Below are 17265 nucleotides of genomic sequence, written 5' to 3' on the forward strand. Positions count from 1 at the left end.
ACCGACTGAGCCCCACAGGCGTCCATTAGCTTACTCTTTTTTTAAAGGTACCTATTTTTTATAGATAGAAAGCCCTACTAGTTTTCTCTTAGCCCCTGTCCTCCCATTTTGTCTTATTTAATTATGAATACTGACAGGGGTGGTTCGTCTAGTAGGCTGGTTTTAGTGGTTGGCTTTGTGGGGTTATGTGCTGCTGTTCCATCCTGTTGAAGGAGAAAGCTGGCTGCTGATGCAGGATTCTGTGACTTGAAGTCCCCAGGGTCCAGCGTGTGCAGGACAGTGTGGCCTGGATCTTTGTTTCACTGAGAAGCAGTCTGTGCTCTTCTGTCCCCACGAGAATCAGTGCCTTGCCTGTCAAGTCCTCTGGTCCTGGCACGTTTTCCAGTTACTGAGGTCTTGAAAATTTTCCGCTGTTTGATTTGTTTTTCTCCTTGTCGGTTGAGTGAGTTGTGTTTGCATTGAGCATTGTCCATCCCGTTGAGGCTAGGGAGGGGTGGTCCACTTGAGCTGAGAGACTTTTTTTTTCCCCGCGAGTGCTTACCTGTTTTATTTTAGTCCTTCTAGAAATAGTAGCTCTTAGAGTTTTCCTGTTTATTAACACTTAATTTTTTAAAAGATTTTATTTATTAATTCATGAGAGAGAGAGGCAGAGACAGGCAGAGGGAGAAGCAGGCTCCCTGCAGTGAGCCTGATGTGGGACTGTATCTCGGGACCCCGGAATCAGACCCTGAGCTAAAGGCAGATGCTCCTCCATGGAGCCACCCGGGTATCCCCAGATACTTAGTTTTTTTTTTTTTTTTTTAAAGATTTCATTTATTCATTCATAGAGAGAGACACACACACACAAACACACACACAGGCAGAGAGACACAGGCAGAGGGAGAAGCAGGCTCCATGCAGGGAGCCCGACACGGGACTCGATCCTGGGTCTCCAGGATCATGCCCTGGGCTGCAGGCGGCGCTAAACCGCTGCGCCACCAGGGCTGCCCCAGATACCTAATTTTAATCGTTTTTCTTCCCATTCTCTTTGTGAGTTGCATGTCTGAATTTTTCTTTACAGCTTTTTTCACAAATGTGAGTTTTTAAGTTGACTTCTGAGTTCAATGTATAAAACAGTCTTCATTTTTGCTGATTTTAAGTCTATTGTGCTTTTATTTCCATTCAAAACACAGCCTGGAAAATATGAAACACCTGTTTGGGAGGAAGTGTTCAGAAACTGCAAGTTTTTGCCTAGTCGATTCTGTGAACTTTATTTTGCTGGGGTTTTTCCTTTTCTGGTTTAGTTATTTCTGTCCCTGTATTATTTACCTTCTATAGACGTTTAAAATATTAACCCATCTAGAATTTTCAAGTGAAGTTATGGAGTCTCATTTTTATTTTCTCACATGAAAGTCTTCTGTCCTTTCTCCACTGTGAGTTGTGATTTCTTAATAATTTGCCTTCGGGTTTTTTTTTTTTTTTTTTTTTTTTTTTTAAAGATCACAGATCACAATTCTCCCTATAGTGAATAACTCCATTAAGGACGAATTTTTAAAGAGGGAATACCTTGGCTCTCAACTCAGTTACAGCGTGACAGGGCAGACCAGGGATGGACCTGCCCATGGGCCATGCTAGGGTTGGAAGTGCAATTGAAAGGCTCAGCCTTCTGAGCGGCATGGCCTGGGGTGGACTTCGACCTGAGAGAAGTGCCTCAGTGCCTCCAGTGTGCCATACTGTGCACAGCAGGGCCCAGTGCAACGCCTGTAACACGCATTCATGGTCCTCTGTGTAACCGACTTTTAAAATTCGTATGTCCTTTAGTTTTGCTTTACATTTTCTCTTATAGAGAATCTCATGGGAATGTTGCTAGTGAGTCATGTTCACTCATGGCTGGTGTGGTGTGGACACAGGAGCCGAGTTTGGGTCCCCGGCACCGCAGTGATGCCCTGGCGAAGGGAGACTTTGCTGGGGACTGGTGCCACTTGAGCCTTTTCCTATTGGGCGGGGTGGGGGTGGGAGTGCTTGGTAGCCCCTGGGGGCTACTCATGGTGTGAGATGTGATGAAAACAACTGCAGGAGTCTGTGGCACAGACGCTTCATCTAAAATAGGCTTTTGAAAGATGTAACAGATGTATTTCATAGAACACTGAGTCACTTTGAGTGGAAACTAGGAATTTGTGGCTTGAACTGCATGTCTTCAGGAAAACCAGATTTTATGAATATGCAAACCTGTGGAAATAGAATGTTCATTGTGTCGTATAAGGTGTCTTTCCAGGATCGACTTTAGTTACTGTTAATCAAGTCCGCTGCCTTCGTCTTGGCAGGAGGCCTGCTCCAGACCCATGGTTAATGAGGCCAGGCCCGCGAGTGGTCCAGCCTGGTGGGGAGGGTAGCGTTTATAGCTCCTTCCACATGAGTCACCGCTTAGGTGGCAGGTTCCTTCCCTTTGCCCACACGGACCCCGTCCTCTGGAGTCCCTGCTGCAGCTAGAGTTAGGGCAGTGTGGCCCCGAGACCTCCACCAGGGTCACTGCAGGGGCCTCAGGGCGGCTGGGCACAGCTGGCCTTCCACCTTCCACACTGCTTGCTTTCTGCACATCGTCTCCATCTTCTGCTGCCCTGGGCAGGGTGTACATGGGGCCTGGCAGCCTCCTGCAGCGGGGGTTTAGGCAGGATCCCCTCGAGAGGGGGTGGGCTCCAGGGAGGAGGCTGAGTTGACTCCAGATGAGCCCAGATAGTGAAGAAGCCCTAGCATGCCCCTGTATTCTTCAGTGTCCATCACAATTGTCCTCTGACCCCCTGGACACCACAGGGTGTGGTGACGGGGTAATCGTGACGACCCCGTGTTTAGGCTCTGCAGCCCTGTCGGGTGGACCTGTGACACGCACGCTTGCTGCTGGGGCTGTGGGTTCCAGCCCAGTCCTCCCTGACCCGCATGTGCGTGCCCCAGGGTGCGCTTCTGCTAGTGGAGGGATCCAGAGCTGGAGCTGCGTGGGCCTCAGGAGGCTGCTAAGCTGCCCTGTGCCGTAACCGACGTCATCAGGCCTACACTGCTGCCGAGCATCTGAGGTCCCAGCAGAGGCCCGTTGAGGACCCTCCGCTGCTTGCCAGGCCCTGCGGCCACACGGCCCAGCAGGTCATGGAGGCCGGTGTGGGGATATGGGGACACGGACAGGAGTTCTGATACGTGCTCAGAGCTGGAGGGAAGCCCGTGGCACTGGGGCCTCCACACCCTCATAGGCTGCCTCGTTGTGGCCCCTGGCGTGGGGTCCCATGCACTCTTCATCTTCTGTGCCGGGGCCCCAGCAGGAACTTCCTGTGTGTGCTCCTGGCCTTAGCCCGGGACCCGTGGGCACCTCCCTGCTCCTGGCACCGCAGCCCCTCCCAGCCAGGGCTGGGCATCCCCGTGATGGTTTCCCTTCATGGAATCGGGGTCCCATTACTTTGACAAGTAGTCCTTGCCTCCCCTAATGAGCCAGCACACCTGTCTGCCTCCTGGGTGTGGCCTGCACATTGTCTCTGTGTCATGTGTCCACCTGTTGGCTGGTGCTCAGGCTGCGTTGGCTTAGGAGACCTTGTAGAATCTGTCTTGTGCCTCTGGTCCACTTGGTACCGTGTCCCGGTCACATCACAGTCTGTGCTGCTCCCTGTGGCCTTCCCTCATCTCTTTTTGCCTTCCTCGGGGCTGTTGCCCACTGGCCGGTGGTCCTCTGTGCTATGGATTTGCAGGGCACGAGGTTGGCGGCCCTGACCTCATCATGGCACCGTGTTCTGAGGCTGTAATAACAGGAGCTGCGTCCCACGCTGGTCCCCAGGCCCTGAGCTTTGAAGGAGTCCCCCAATGGGCCAGAGGTACATTTTTGGATGTTTGTGTAATCTCACGTTATGTTGGCAGTATTCATGATTTGAGTAAGTATGGGATTGACACGCTGCCCTTGCAAGAAAGCGGCCAGCACCAAGGCCTCTTAGATTGTACTTATTTGGGAAAAGTGATCCTGTTTTTATCTATGGAAGTTTGTTTTCATTTGCATATTATCAAGCCAGCATGCCGCTCACTGTATCTGGACTCCATTTGGGGAAAGAACGGAGGCATTTGACAGGACGGCTGTGTACACGGAGCAGCTGCCGAACATTCCTTTCATAGCTTCCCGATGATTTCAGTGTGCTTTGGCCTGGGACACTGGCAGCCCGTGTGTTTGTTTTCAAATTTTATAACTTGGTGCTAGGGGCAGGACTGATTCTGGTATATTTAGTTTTCCAAATGAAAAAAGATGCTTGGACTGTCAGGAGCAACATAAAGGTCAGTTAATTCATGCACAAGAAAAAAGGCATGCAGAGCGTCTACCAAAATGGGATGTGAAACTAGATGTGACTTACTATTTTTTCCAACTAATTTGTTATTACCTTCATTCAGCACAAACCGACCAGCTCAAGTTGTTTGAACAGTGGTCATAAATGCCACAGAAGAGGAAGAGTTTAGCGAATAATGAGCTAGTACAGAGCGTGTGGGAAACGGCGTGGGAAGAAGTCAAAGCCGTGGCTTTCAGGAAGCATGACACTGGCTTAGGGGGTGAGGTAGGGATGCAGTGATCACCCGTTTTATCTCGGAGGGTTGTAGGGTTGTGCCAGGGCACCGTGGGGATTCGTGCTTGTCATCATGGCTTGGGTGAGTGACCCCTCCCCAGGCCACCTGACCCAGCGGCTGCTGCCTGAGGACCTGGCCTGGCAGTGGGAACTCCCCCGACCTGGCTCTTCAGCGTCACTGGGCTTTGGTCTGGGTTTTGGTCAGCCTTGCTGGAGCAGACCCTCTGAAGAGGGGGCTGGGGAGAGGTGTGCTCTCACCCAGGCACTGATTTCCATGGCAGGTGCTGGGTCTAGGTCTAGTGTGTAGGGGGAGGAGATGAGGCTGCTTTAAAATTGGGGTGAGGTAAGGCTGGGTCCAATCCTGTAGGACCACCCCTCCCTCAGAAGCTCCCTATTTTGTCACCACGAGGCCAGGACAGTTGGGGTCCTGATGGTCCATCTGACCCTGGGCATGGACATTCCTCCAGATGTTCGTCTGTCCCTCTCCTTCCTGTGTCTTGTTGGCTCCCCCTCCCCATGGTCCAGCCCTAGCAGTAGGAGGGTGGTGGGTGGGAGGCAGGCGGCACAGGTCAGGGCACTGAGGGACACTGGGGAGTTTGCAGCGCTCAGCCTGAGAAGTGTGGGCTTCCCACCTTGGGAGGACCAGAGCCTCCACCAGGAGGGATGGCCTGGCCCTGGGTCAAAGTCCATCGTAGCCTTGGTTCTAACCAAACCTAACTCAACCTTGGGGGAGAGGAGGGGGGAATGTCTTCCCACCAGCAGGTGGGGGATGGTGGCCTCCTGTTGCAGATGCCTGTCCATACCCACGGCGGCGTTCCTTGCACGTGGTGGGTTGAGTGCGTCCTTGCAGGAAGTACCCAGTGAAGACTTTTGGGTGAGACCATGATTGAGTCTTTGCTTCTCGTTTCCTTCCTCCATCCTCTTTCCCTAAATTATTTTTCCTGGTACCTGATCCCCTATAAAGTTTTGTGGGAACTTTGTGGGGTCAGTGACTCATTCGTCTCTGTTCCAGACCAAGGACTTCAGGAGCCCGCGGTGTGTGGGACCTGGGGGCACATGGTGGTCACTGTGTCCCTGGAAGGGTCAGGAAGACTGTGACACGTGGGTCAGCAGCACATCCTACCACTGTTTCCGAAAGGGTCCCTGTGGCCCGGGCATGCCCTGATCACACAGTGATTCCCGACGCAGGGGCTGTGTCCAGGGCTGCAGGGCAGGAGCATCGTGGGGCAAGGTCCCAGCTGCAGAGGCCCTCGGGTGTGCCCGAGAGGGCAAGGCAGGCGCAGGCCTCTGGCGGAGCTGGCGGGCAGACGGGGCAGCTAGGGTGGTGGCCTCATCCCTGGGACCGTCCCCGGGTCCCCGGGGTCCGCCCTGAGCGGTCAGAGCCCAAGAGACCCTGGACCCACGGCGCCTTCACCCACTTGGGGCTGTCCACGTGCTATGCCTGCCCCGGGAGCTGCATGTTGGACACGTTCTCAGGATGTTCTTGAGCTTAACGCCAACACTGAGCATCACGTGGCCCTGGAGTGCGGTGTGAGCGCTCGTCCTGGGGCTGGGGTGGGCACAACGGCCCTGGACTGAGGGGCACGACTGGCCTGCCCTGGGGGAGCCTGGCCTGTCTCCACGAGCTAGTGTCCCCCCTGCACCATAAGTGAGGGAAGCCCGGCCGGCGGTCTGCACCCAGACAGGTTCCCTGCTCTTCATGGGGAGGTGGCCCATGGTGGCAGTGGGTGCTTCTAGGGGCGGCAGGAGAAATGCCACTCTTGTCTCCATCGCGTGGTTGAACCACTCGGATCTGAGCATTCCCGAGGTGCGGTAAGTGAGCTGGGCAGGCGGTGGCTCCCCTCATGCTTCCCGGTGCCCTCTTCGCCAACCCCGGGCTCGCCGCTTATGAAGCCAAGCCCGCACGGAGAGGTCAGTGACCCCAACTGGGGCGGACAGTGCGTAGCACTTCACTGTGGGCTGTGGGCGATGGGGCATTAGGGGTGATGGGATGGGGCCAGGGCCAGGAGGGGGCAGTTGGCCTGCAGAGGTTTCCCACCTCTTTCCAAGCTGGACATAGCTGAGCCTGTGCCTTGGGTGACATCCAGGGGCCAGGGGTTACCCCGTGGCCACCAGCCCCTCCCTGAGGGTGGCTCACAGTTGGGGTGCACACCCTATGCCACTTGCCCCCTCAGATGCTTTGAAGTCAAGCCACTGTCCAGCGGTGATTCCTTAACACGAGCTCCGCAGCTCCTACTGCATGTGTTTACAAGTCATAATTTTGTTTTATTTGCCAAGAAAACAGTACCAGACATCAAACCACAGACCCCTGAGAGGTGGGCTCCGCATGAGGGCTCTCTGGCCTTGACCTTGGCCCTGCTCATGGATGCCCCACTGACTACCCTCCCGTGGCAGACACAGGGTGCTCCAGAGCATCTGTGTCCCCTCGGTGACTGGATTAACTCTGAGGCTTAGAGGTCCTCACTGGAAACATCTGTCCAGGCCACGTGCTCGGGGCCGCCAGGTGCCGTCTCCCCACTTGGATGACGGCTTGCTTAAACGGCTCCAGAACCTTCGGGTTTGTCTAACAGGTGGGCTGTGTGTGGTGCCCAAGCGAGAGCTGGATGTGGGCCCTTGGCCAGGCCTGGCTGTGGGGCGGGGGTTCCAGGTGCCAGAGGACACGGAGTGCACCTGTGTGGCACCACTGTGTCCAGAGCTGTTGGGCGTTTTCAGATCCCCCCCGGGGAACCCAAATCTGATTTTGGAGAACCTCTAAAACAGAAGCTGCATGGCATGGGCTTCCCCAAGACCTCATGTTTCTCAAGTGATTTCTGTGCTTGGTGTGGGTGGGGACACCCTAGAGCCCACCATCTCTCACCAGCATGGCTTTGGTGCCCCGGGTGTGGGCACAATTGGCGCCAGGGCTTGGGGGCTAGTCCTGGCAGCTCAGAAGTTGGGTCCGTGAGAAGTGCCTTCGTGTGCTCCAGGATAACCTTGGTGGGCTGCGGGGGAGGCACCCAGCCTGGCACCTGGGTGTGAGTGTGTGACTGTGAGGCCCGTGTGCCCGTGTGCAGCCCTGACCCTGCACTTCAGGACCGTCCTGGAACGTGCTCCCCAGCATGGGAAGGGGGAAACAAGGGATGAGACTGTGTTGTGCTTGGGGAGGCACCCGGGGTTTGCCCTGGATGGGGGTGGCCTCTCTTTATTTCTCGGGACTCAGGGTGTTTGGTGGCAGTTGCCCCCTGGATGGTAGATGCCCCCTCTTCCCTCTAAGGGGCAGGGTGGGTATGAGGCGCAGGGGAGGACCTCCCCAGGCCCATTGTTGGAGAGACGGCGACCCTGACATCGTCGTCCTTCCTTGCTCTCAGGTGCTCGCCTGCTCCTCAAAAGCTTTCAGACAGTGAAACTTGGAATCATTCAGTGACTATTACAATTTGTTTTCTGATTTTATTCCTGGTATTTAACTAATGTGCAAAACTGTTTTCCACTTTTTTAAAGGACCGGGGGCTCAGTGAAGCATCTGCCTCTGGCTCAGGTCGTAATCTCGGGGTCCTGAGGTGGGGTCCTGAGGTCGAGCCCCGTGTCGTGTCGGGCTCCCTGCCCTGCGTGTGTCTGCTTCTCCCCCTCCCTCTGCCGCACCCCCCTGCTTGTGCTTGGTCGGTCTCTTTCTCAAATACATAAAGTCTTTTAAAAAGACCAGTGGCTACACAACCTTGAGAGCAGTGAGGCCTGTCCCACGTCGGATGCATCCCTGAGGTGACCAATGGCCAGTGCAGGGCAGAGAACTGGGCCTGCCAGGCCCCTTCCTCCATCTGGGTGGATGGGCAGTGTCTCGGGTGCACAGATTCCAGAACTCAGGTTGCCCGGGAGCGGGTTGGGAGGCAGCATCTGGCACCCTTTCCTTGCAGGGTGATAACCTTGGGTTGATTCAGACGAATTTGTTGTGGGCAGTCGGGCCCCTGACAGACCTGATGCGCCCTGTGCGTGGAGGCACGGCATGGCCCGTTGGCTCCTCTCTGAGGTTGGGTGGCATCTTACCTCTCCTCTGGCGGAAGCACGAAGGCTGCAGCTCTGGTGGCCCCAAGGTGGGGCCACAGGTCGGGGCAGAGGGTGGCGCAGCGTGAGCTCACGGCCGCCCCGTCCTCTGCTTTCAGGTGTGGCGGACGAGCTCGCGTTCCTGGAGGAGTGCCAGCGCAGAGGCCAGAGTGCGCTGCCCTCCCAGCCCGCCGGCAGCAGCGGCCAGTCGCCGAGGGCACAGAGGCCGGCCTCCCTGCCCAAACCCGAGCCTCATGACATCGCTGAAGAGGACGAGCCGGGCCGACAGCGAGCCACCCACAGCCTCTGGGACCCCTCACTGCTCTCTGCAGGTGTGCAAAGGGAAACCGAGGCAGAGCTTCCCCGCAGGGACGCCTCCTTGCCCTCCCGGGACCAGAGAGGACAGAAATCGCTCCTGTGCTGTTGTGTACTGACCTGATGATGGGGTGGGCTGGGCGGGGGCATGGGGGCTGCTTGGAGCGCGGCGGCAGTGGTTGGGGCCCCTGCAAGGTTCCTCAATTAAAACGGGGTGCCAGTCCTCCACGACGGTATGGAGTGTGTTGTCTTGGCAGAGGATGCCAGGCGCTGCTTCTACTTTCCATGTTCCTTTTTGTCACTTCCCACTTGGTGCTTGGGCTCTTGCAATGTGGCCAGGACACAGGCCCCTGGCCCCCCCCTTAAACCTCACAGCGCTTCCTGCCGCTCGTGCCTTCACCCATGCTTGGTTCCCGGGTTGCAGATAGAACGGAGCGCCCCCACCCTGGGCATCCTGCGCCACCTTCCCCTGGGGCGTTGGCTGGGATTCCTCTCCCACCTCTGACACTCTGGATGCTAATGACCCCATCTTTCCAGAGCCCTGGCTCTGCTCTCCCCCAGCTTCTTGGCCTGTAATTTCTTATAAAGCCCCAAAGGGTCTTCAAAGAGTCTTTCCCCCATTGAAAGTTCTGGATGGTTTCTGAGAGGTTGGCTGTGCTTGTGGCTTCGACCTGTGTTCTGAGGTCCGGTCTGTTTATTTGGACTTTTTCATGAGTGGGAAGCACCTGCGCCCATGTTTGCTGACACCCCCCCCCCCCCCCCCGGGAGTGGCCATGGTGACCCTCGTGCACTAGGCGGTAGGAGACATCGGGGTGATGGCGAGGTATGTGGCAAGGCTGCTTCTGGGTATCGGCGGAGCACCCCAGTGCAGCCGGGGATAAGGCCGAGGTCTGTCGGACCCTTCCTCCCCCAGAACCTTCTCCTGGGAAATTGGCCCCTCACGCTTCTTCTGTTCTTGGGGACAGACAGATACGTGGTGGGTTTTGCTGAGGACGGAAGGCAGGTGTCCCCTGCCTGATACTGGGCGTCCTGGGGCTTTGAACCCTAGCCAGAGCGTCCTCGGGGCTGTGCTCTCACAGAGTGGTGCTGAGCAAACACATGGATCACAGTTTGGAGGCATTGGCCTTCTCGTCGTGGGGTGAAACATTGGGGGGTTGCAGGGTCGTGCAAGTTCAGAGGATGTGTTCCTTCTTGAGTGGGCACATGGACATTTCCCCAGTTGATTGTCAGCTCCTGGCACTGTGTGGTTTGGGTAAGGGGCCGCGTGGTACCCAGGGGTCTTGGTAAGGGACACGTGGTGGATTCAGTTTGCCTGAACCAATCACCATTTGGACGATGGTCTTTAATGAGCAGTGTCTGGTTGGAAGGACGCCGTCAACCTGCGTACCTGGTCCGAACCCCAGTTCCTGAGAACAAGGAGTGTGGCCAGGCCTCCGACCCTCCCTGGTGGTCTTGCTCAGGGATGGCCAGGATCTGGGGCAGGACCTGGGCCCGTCACCAGCGCCATGTGCCCAGAGGGCACATCCCGAGTCCAGCGCGGGGCTGGGGCTTCCTGATGAGGCCGCTTGTTGGCTCGAGGTCCCCAGTATGTGGCCCCAAATCACAAAGTGGGATGCAAAGCTGGTGAATGCCTTCCCGGGCGGTGGGAGCACCCCCCTCAGGGCATTCTTCCTGCCAGCAGGGTGCTTCACTTCTCTGCACCAACCCTTTGCAGCTCTTGGTTCTGCTTTGCGGATCCGGGCACCAGGCAGCAGTAAAATGGTGCTGGGGCTCCCCCCGGGAGCTCCGCCCGAGCTGGGTCCCTGGAGACCTGGACAGTGCCAACCCCGGGCAGGATGGCCCATGGGCCCCAGGGTGGTCAGTAGGGGCCTCACGCCTCCAGCTTGGGGGTGGATTCTTCTGGAAAACAGTGTGCATGGAGGAGCTCGGTTCCCAGCTGCTCAGGTGCCTCCCGCTCGTGCCTCAGCGCTGGAGCTGCCACTAGATGGAGGGGCCCCACCCACGGAGCCCAATGTGGGGGGGCTGTTGGGACACAGGGGGCACGGGAGGAGGGGGCAGCGGAGGCGGTGGTGGCAGTGGCTCGGCTCCCAGTGCCCATGGCTTCGTGGGCTGTCCCTCTAGTGCTACTACCTGATGAACCTAACATGCTTCTCTGCCCAGAACTTTCACCGAGTCTTTCCAGTGTTTCCTTCTGTGAGCGATGCTTGGTGCGTGAGCCTGTTGGAAGACGGCCAGTGGACCTGGTGATCCCAGTGACGGCTGACAGGGGGAATGGCCTTGTCCCGGTTGCAGACTCTGAAGGAACCTGCTTCCCTGTGGAGCCGCCCCTGTGCCCGCTGGTGCCCCATGGCCCTTCGGAGGCCTGGCCTTGGCGCTGCCATCCTGTTGGCTCGTAGTTTTAGATCGTTAACATCCGACGGGCATTTCTGTCCCCTTAGTCACGCTACCGCCTTGTCGTGTGGGAAGGGGGCCCTGGGTGAAGGTTTGCTTTGCCGCCGCAATGTCAGGGGCAGAGCAGGTGACCCTGGGTTTGTGCCATGGGTGTGGCAGGGGCGGGGACCTGGCAATTGGGCTGCCTGCTTTCGGACAGGCATCCCCGGCCAGATTGCGATGGAGCCCCTGCTCCTGGCCGTCCACGAGCACCAGGCATTTGGCTCCCTCGGTTGGAGCCCTGGGTGCGCATGCAGCCCCCTGAGGGGTGTGCCGGGTCAGGTGCAGGATTGCTTATTCAGCACCTGTTTCCTTGTGTGGTTTTGAAGACCATCCCAGGCCGTCAGAGCCGCCTCTTGGGGCAAATCAAACTTCCGGGAACTTGCGTCTGTCGTGACCAGGGAGCCCTGGGCCTCTGAGGGAACAAGCAGGAGGGGTGGTCGCAGGTGGTGCTGGAGTGTGGTCCTGTGGCCGCAGGCTGGTTGGCGTCCCCCACATGCCCCAGCTGCAGAGGACCTGCTGGGGGTGTGTGCATCAGCTCCACACCCCCAGAATCTTGCCATTGGTGCTGGAATTCCTTTAGTTTGTCCCAAGTTATTTTTTGGTCATCATAAAATTAAAAATGTCTTGTAGCAGAAGTGGTATTTTATTTATTTATTTATTTTATTTTTTAAAAGGTTTATTTATTTATTTGTTCATGAGACACACAGAGAGAGAGTGAAGCAGGTTCCACGCAGGGAGCCCAATGTGGGACTTGATCCCGGGACTCCAGGATCACGCCCTGGGCCGAAGGCAGGCGCTAAACCGCTGAGCCACCCAGGGATCCCCTAGAAGTGGTATTTTAATGAGAAATGTATTTCCTGGCCCTGTGCTGGGCAGCGGGTGCTCCCTGGGGAGGGGCCAGGGTGGTGGTGACCATGGCTGGAGCCCAGCTCTGCCTGACGTGTGCTTGGGGGCTTCGGGGTCCCTTCAGGGTCAGGGGTTAGGATCTCATGACCAGACAAGGGCACTCAGGCCAGGCCAGGCAGGCCTCCCGTGCTCTGTCCTGGAGGCAGGACGGGGTCCTGGGCCCCCCGTGCTCCTCCGGGTCCATCTGTTCCTCCTCCTGGTTGTCATAGTCGGGCCAGGAGATGACAGCTCGGTAAAGCCAGGGGAGTGCAGGGGCGTGCAGGAAGTCAGCAGGTTTTTCTTTTTCTTCTTGGGTTATTTTATGCGTAATTGGATCTGGTAGGGGGAGAGGGGGCTGCCCTCCATCTAAGAAGTTATTACTCAGCCCCACAGTCGGCCACACCCCCAGAAGGCACCCGTGAAGCCTCTGAACCCCACTCCCTGTGTGTCCTTGAACCCCACTGGCACTTGGCTGCCCTGCTCACAGCCGGCCTGGGAGCCCATCCTGGGAAGAATCCCCTCTGGAGGTTTCTCCACAGAAGACCCTCCCGGGACCGAATGGCCCATCCTGATGTCACCTCACACCTCCCGTGTGTAATCACATCTGAGAAAGGACCCAGGGACATGTCCCCAAACTAGCTCTGGTTCCCTGTTTGGTGCCTTGGAGGCTGTTCTTGTGCCACCATTGTGGCTGTTTGGGTCTGTTCACCGGATTCGCCCCTGGGTGCGGCTGTGGGTGAGCCCTCTGCATGCCCACGCCCTCACCTGCCGGGTGGGTTAGCCCTCTGTCTTCTCCCTCCTGTTCAGAACTCTGAGGCAGCTTTCCTAAACACACAGCCTTGGATGACTTAGCATCTGGCAGGTGTCACAGTCTCCGGGTGAGACAGGCAGGCCGCGTGGAACCTCAGGTGCACGGGCTACAAGGGAAAGTGGCCAGTTGCCTCAGGGGGTGAAGGAGTGGGGCATGTAGGGCCTCCTGTGTCACTTGCGTGAGGACCAAGTGGATCGGAGGCCTGTTGTCTTCGAGGTGTGTGTGGTCTCTGGTGCTGTCACGGGGTCAGCAGACTGTCCACCTGGCAGTAGGTGGTGAGGCCATTAGCCAGGCCTGGGGCAGGTGTTGGGGATCCTTGTGCATTGGCTGAAGGTCCACGTTTGAGGAACTGAGCCCACATGTCTGGGACTGTGGTTCTGCAGACAGACAAGTGTCGTGCCCCTGTGGCATCTGATGACTGCGTCTGTGTCCCATATGGATGGGAAGTGATGCTCCAGAACATGGCCTCGTAGTTAAAAATCCTGAGGTGCTTCCAGATGATCTTTGAGCAGGCTCGGGGGTGTGCATGAGTCCCAGCCTCACAGCGATGGGGCTGGTTCGGTCCCTTGTCCCATCAAACACGGCTCTTTGCCCTGCACCCAGCATCCAGCCCATCTGCTGGCTCATCATTCAGCACGCTGTTGAGACGAGTGAGCACAGGGCCCTAAGTTATTTCTGCACAACTGGAGCCGGGGCTGTTGGATGAACCCTCTGGGGGTGAGCGGGTGCACGTTTACCTGTCTCTCCTCCGCCTTCAGCCAAGCACAGGCTAAACATACAGCATGGGGAAAGTGAAAGGTTCTTGTCCTTACATGAGAAATGGGAATGGAGAGCCCAGAACCTGCAGAGGGGACTCTGGACTGGCCAGGGCTGCAGGGAGCACCCAGGGTGGGGGGTGGGGTGTCCAGGGGGCGCGGGGTGGGGTTGCCAAGGGCAGATGTGAGAACTCAGCAGCGTGAGCAGAGGGGCGTGTGAGCTGCACGTTGCCGCCTGCATGGCTGTGACGCCCTTCGAATAATGTCAGAGGCTCCTCTGCAATTTAAAAAGTCAGCTCATGGTTTTGTTGAGCTTCAGACGTGGACTGGAGACGAGTGGAGGCACCTGCGCTCACTGTGTCTTTTTTTTTAAACACGGGGGAGAATTTGGAAACCTGTTTGCCTCTTAGTGGGGAAGCAGCCGCTGTTGTGCACAGTGTTTCACGAGCCGTGTTTCCTTAGGGTTCAAAGAAGGTGGCAAGAGGAAGAAGCAGAAGCAGAGAGAGGAGTCCAAGAAGAAGAAGGCGACCAAAGGCAACCACTAGACGGACTCGCGGCCTCGCTGGCGCCCAGGCTGGCTCCGTGCGGCAGTGCGCACGCGTTAGGTAGCGGCACCTGCTTGGCCACTGTCCCAAGACCACACCTTCTCTGCACGGGGACGCTGGTGATGATCAGTCAGCGTAGGGACGGCAGGAGATGGGAGTGATGGCTGTGGGTGGCGGTGGCACGGGCGTGGAGCCTGCCTGGATTGTCCCTGCTTGTCTCCGCACTAAATCCGATAGTGTCTCCTCAGGAGTGGTTAAGAACCCAGCTCCTTTTCAACTCTTCAACCACGACACCAGCTCCTGAGGCGCGTAGAGCTTTAGAGCTGCGACGGGTGCAGGCAGATAAGCGAGTGTGTGTTCACGGAATGACTTGTGGCGGTAGAGTTCCCGGAGCTAGCGCGTGGTGAAGGGCAGGGTGACTGGGCGGGGATCGCACTGGCACGTCAGGGCGCAGCTGCCAGGTGCTCGTCCTTCACACAGGGGGGCGGGGGGGATGGGGGTTAGGCTTCGAAGCAGCTCTGCACAGGGCCCTGGCCATACCCGTGGGGTCCCTGGGGGTGAATCACTTAGATATAAAGTCATTCCTTATATTTATTGTGGTTTTAATCTCTAGCCCAAACTTGACTTCAAATATGCTTTGATTTTTGCTGAACCCCATCTTCTTTCTTCGGACCCATAGTTCATCTTAGTGTCTGCACAGGAGCCTACAGAATTTTGTTGGGTCGTGCCGTCTCGGCGCCTGGCTGGGTGGTGCTGGGGAAGGCCAGGCGAGGTTCTTAGGGCCACGCGCCCTCTCACGGTGAGACGTGAACCAGGAAGGGGAACGAAATGCTTCAGTCTGTCAACAGTGACACCTTTACAAACATCGTTTTTTTTTAAACGATTTTTTTTTAATCCTCCCCTGCTGCACACCCCCCGTCCCCCCGGCCCCGTCCCCCCTCCCCGCCCCCCCCCCGCCGCCCAGCAAGACTCTGTGCGGTTTTTGTGCTTATGCCTCTGCATGATCAGCTGCTGCTCAACCCCTTCTACTGACTAGATCCTGAGCTGCCTCAACCCTCCTGCACGCACCCTGCCTGGCCCGCTTCCGCAGCACGCGGGCCTGCTCATGCCACTCGGCTTAGGGGCCCTGGGGCAGAGCTTGCACGGGATCCAGGGGTGCTGGTGACTTGGGTCTGGTGGTGTCTAGCCCGCCCAGCCCCCTGTGGCCGTGTCATGGGCGTGTGAGCCAGAGATGAGTGCAGCCTTCGTGGTCTTCAGGTGACTGTTAGAGGGAAATTTGCTTTGCTTGGCTTTGGTGGGGTGGCGGTGTGGACTGCTGTGGACTGCTTACCGTGGGACACGTGCCCTGGAAGGTGTGATGTATTTTAAGTGTTACCTACATAAATAAAATGTCAACGCAACATGGTCCCGCTCACTTGACATTGTTCCTCACATCTGCAAGTTGTGCTGTTGTTAGGAATTAAAAGTAAAGACCGTTGCTGTCTGTCATTTCAACCGTGAAAGATAAAGTGATACGTGGGGCAAGAGGCTGGACTCAGAGGTCACCGTGAGATGCGGTGTTGTGTTCGGGCCATCCTCCCACCAAACCAAGCTCTGTGAGCCCAGGAGCCTGGCTGGTGGTGCGGGAGCTGCTGGAGGAGGCGGGACATGTCTGGGCCGTGTGTGTCCCGGGCCCCAGGACACACCATAACAGGGCCACAGGAAAGAGCCTCTCCCAAGGGGACGTCTGGTTTGGGGGTTCATGGCAGATCCTCACATGGGGAGTCTGCTGTCGGCACCGGGGAAGGGGGGAAGCCCAGTCCTGGCCCGTGACCCTCCCTGTGCTCCACGGCTGGTCTCGTCGGGACAAGTGTCCCTGAGAGTGTGTCCTCCAGTCATCCCAGAGCGAGCTGCCATCGTCCATCGGGCCCCTGGTCCTCACCAGGCCTGCAGTGGGGCGGGCAGCTTACGACCACGCTTCCCTCTGGACAGAGGCCCTACGGGCCTGGAGAGCAAGATAGGTGCTGCTTCCCAGGCTGCGAGGGGAGCATGGGACAACCCGGCCCCCAGCCTGTGCTGAGAGCGTGTGCGCTCACCCCATCACCCCTGCCCATGTGGTGTGTGCCCCACCCCCTCAGAGTGGGGCTGCTGTGTAGAGGCTGGGAAGCCAGCGCCCAGGCTGACCCAATTCTCTTCAGGGCAGCTGCTGAAGGCCCGGTGCCTGGTGGCCTCTCGGAGGGGCTGCATGGGTGCTGGGCAGACATGACGGTGCTGGAGGGCAGGACCCAGCCAGCCTCCTCCTGCTGCACCCTCACCCGGAGGGCCGCGTGGGGCTGGCTGGAGCTTGTGGGTGTGGGCTGGGAGGTGGTCCCAGCCAAGGGCCCCACATGTACCCACGGCTGTCTGCCAGCCCATGCCCCTGGGTTAGGACGATCACTGCCTGCAAACTCCCCCCCCTTTTTTTTTTCAAGCCATGGAAAGCATTTTAATGACAACTGGCATCACAGATATAAGTAAATAGCTCCTGTCCGTCTATAATATGTGCTAGAAATATCTTTTTAAAAGGTCCAGCTAAGGTTACGAGGCTTCAGGGACCCTTTCTTAGCTACAAACTCCCTTTTAACAGGGATTTTCACACATTTATGTTGAAGTCCTTGCACAGACAGGCCCAGGGTGGCTACACCCAGTGCCCGGAGAGTGACACGGTGCCATCTGAGACAGGTAGGGCCGTGACCTAATAATCACATGCCCAGGGCTCCTTTGAGGGCCACCTACCCCTGCCCCTAGGAACCTGCTGCCGGGCCCGGCCCCTCGGGCTGTGTTACTCCCACGTTGCCACAGTAAGAATGAGGCTGGGCCTGGCTGCCCCTCCAAGGAGGCCACTGGTGCAGGTGCCTGAGGTCCCCTGGCCCCTACTGAGCCCATAGCCGATGACCAGCGCAGGTCACCCCTGGTGTCACGCTCTC

General features: G+C 57.4%; 1 protein-coding gene across 2 annotated transcripts in view; it reads left to right on the forward strand.

The window, feature by feature from the left end:
* The window catches only part of DNAJB6 (DnaJ heat shock protein family (Hsp40) member B6), a 73577-nt gene extending 57857 nt beyond the window's left edge, over positions 1-15720 (forward strand). For both annotated transcript variants that reach the window (XM_072763264.1, XM_072763265.1), the window contains 2 exons: positions 8696-8908; positions 14238-15720. In XM_072763264.1, coding sequence (XP_072619365.1) covers positions 8696-8908; positions 14238-14320 — 296 coding nt within the window. In that variant the 3' untranslated portion in view covers positions 14321-15720. The remainder of the gene's footprint in view (positions 1-8695; positions 8909-14237) is intronic.
* Positions 15721-17265: the final 1545 nt, after the last annotated feature.

This window comes from Vulpes vulpes, chromosome 7 (genome assembly GCF_048418805.1).
Source record: "Vulpes vulpes isolate BD-2025 chromosome 7, VulVul3, whole genome shotgun sequence".
NCBI lineage: Eukaryota > Metazoa > Chordata > Mammalia > Carnivora > Canidae > Vulpes > Vulpes vulpes.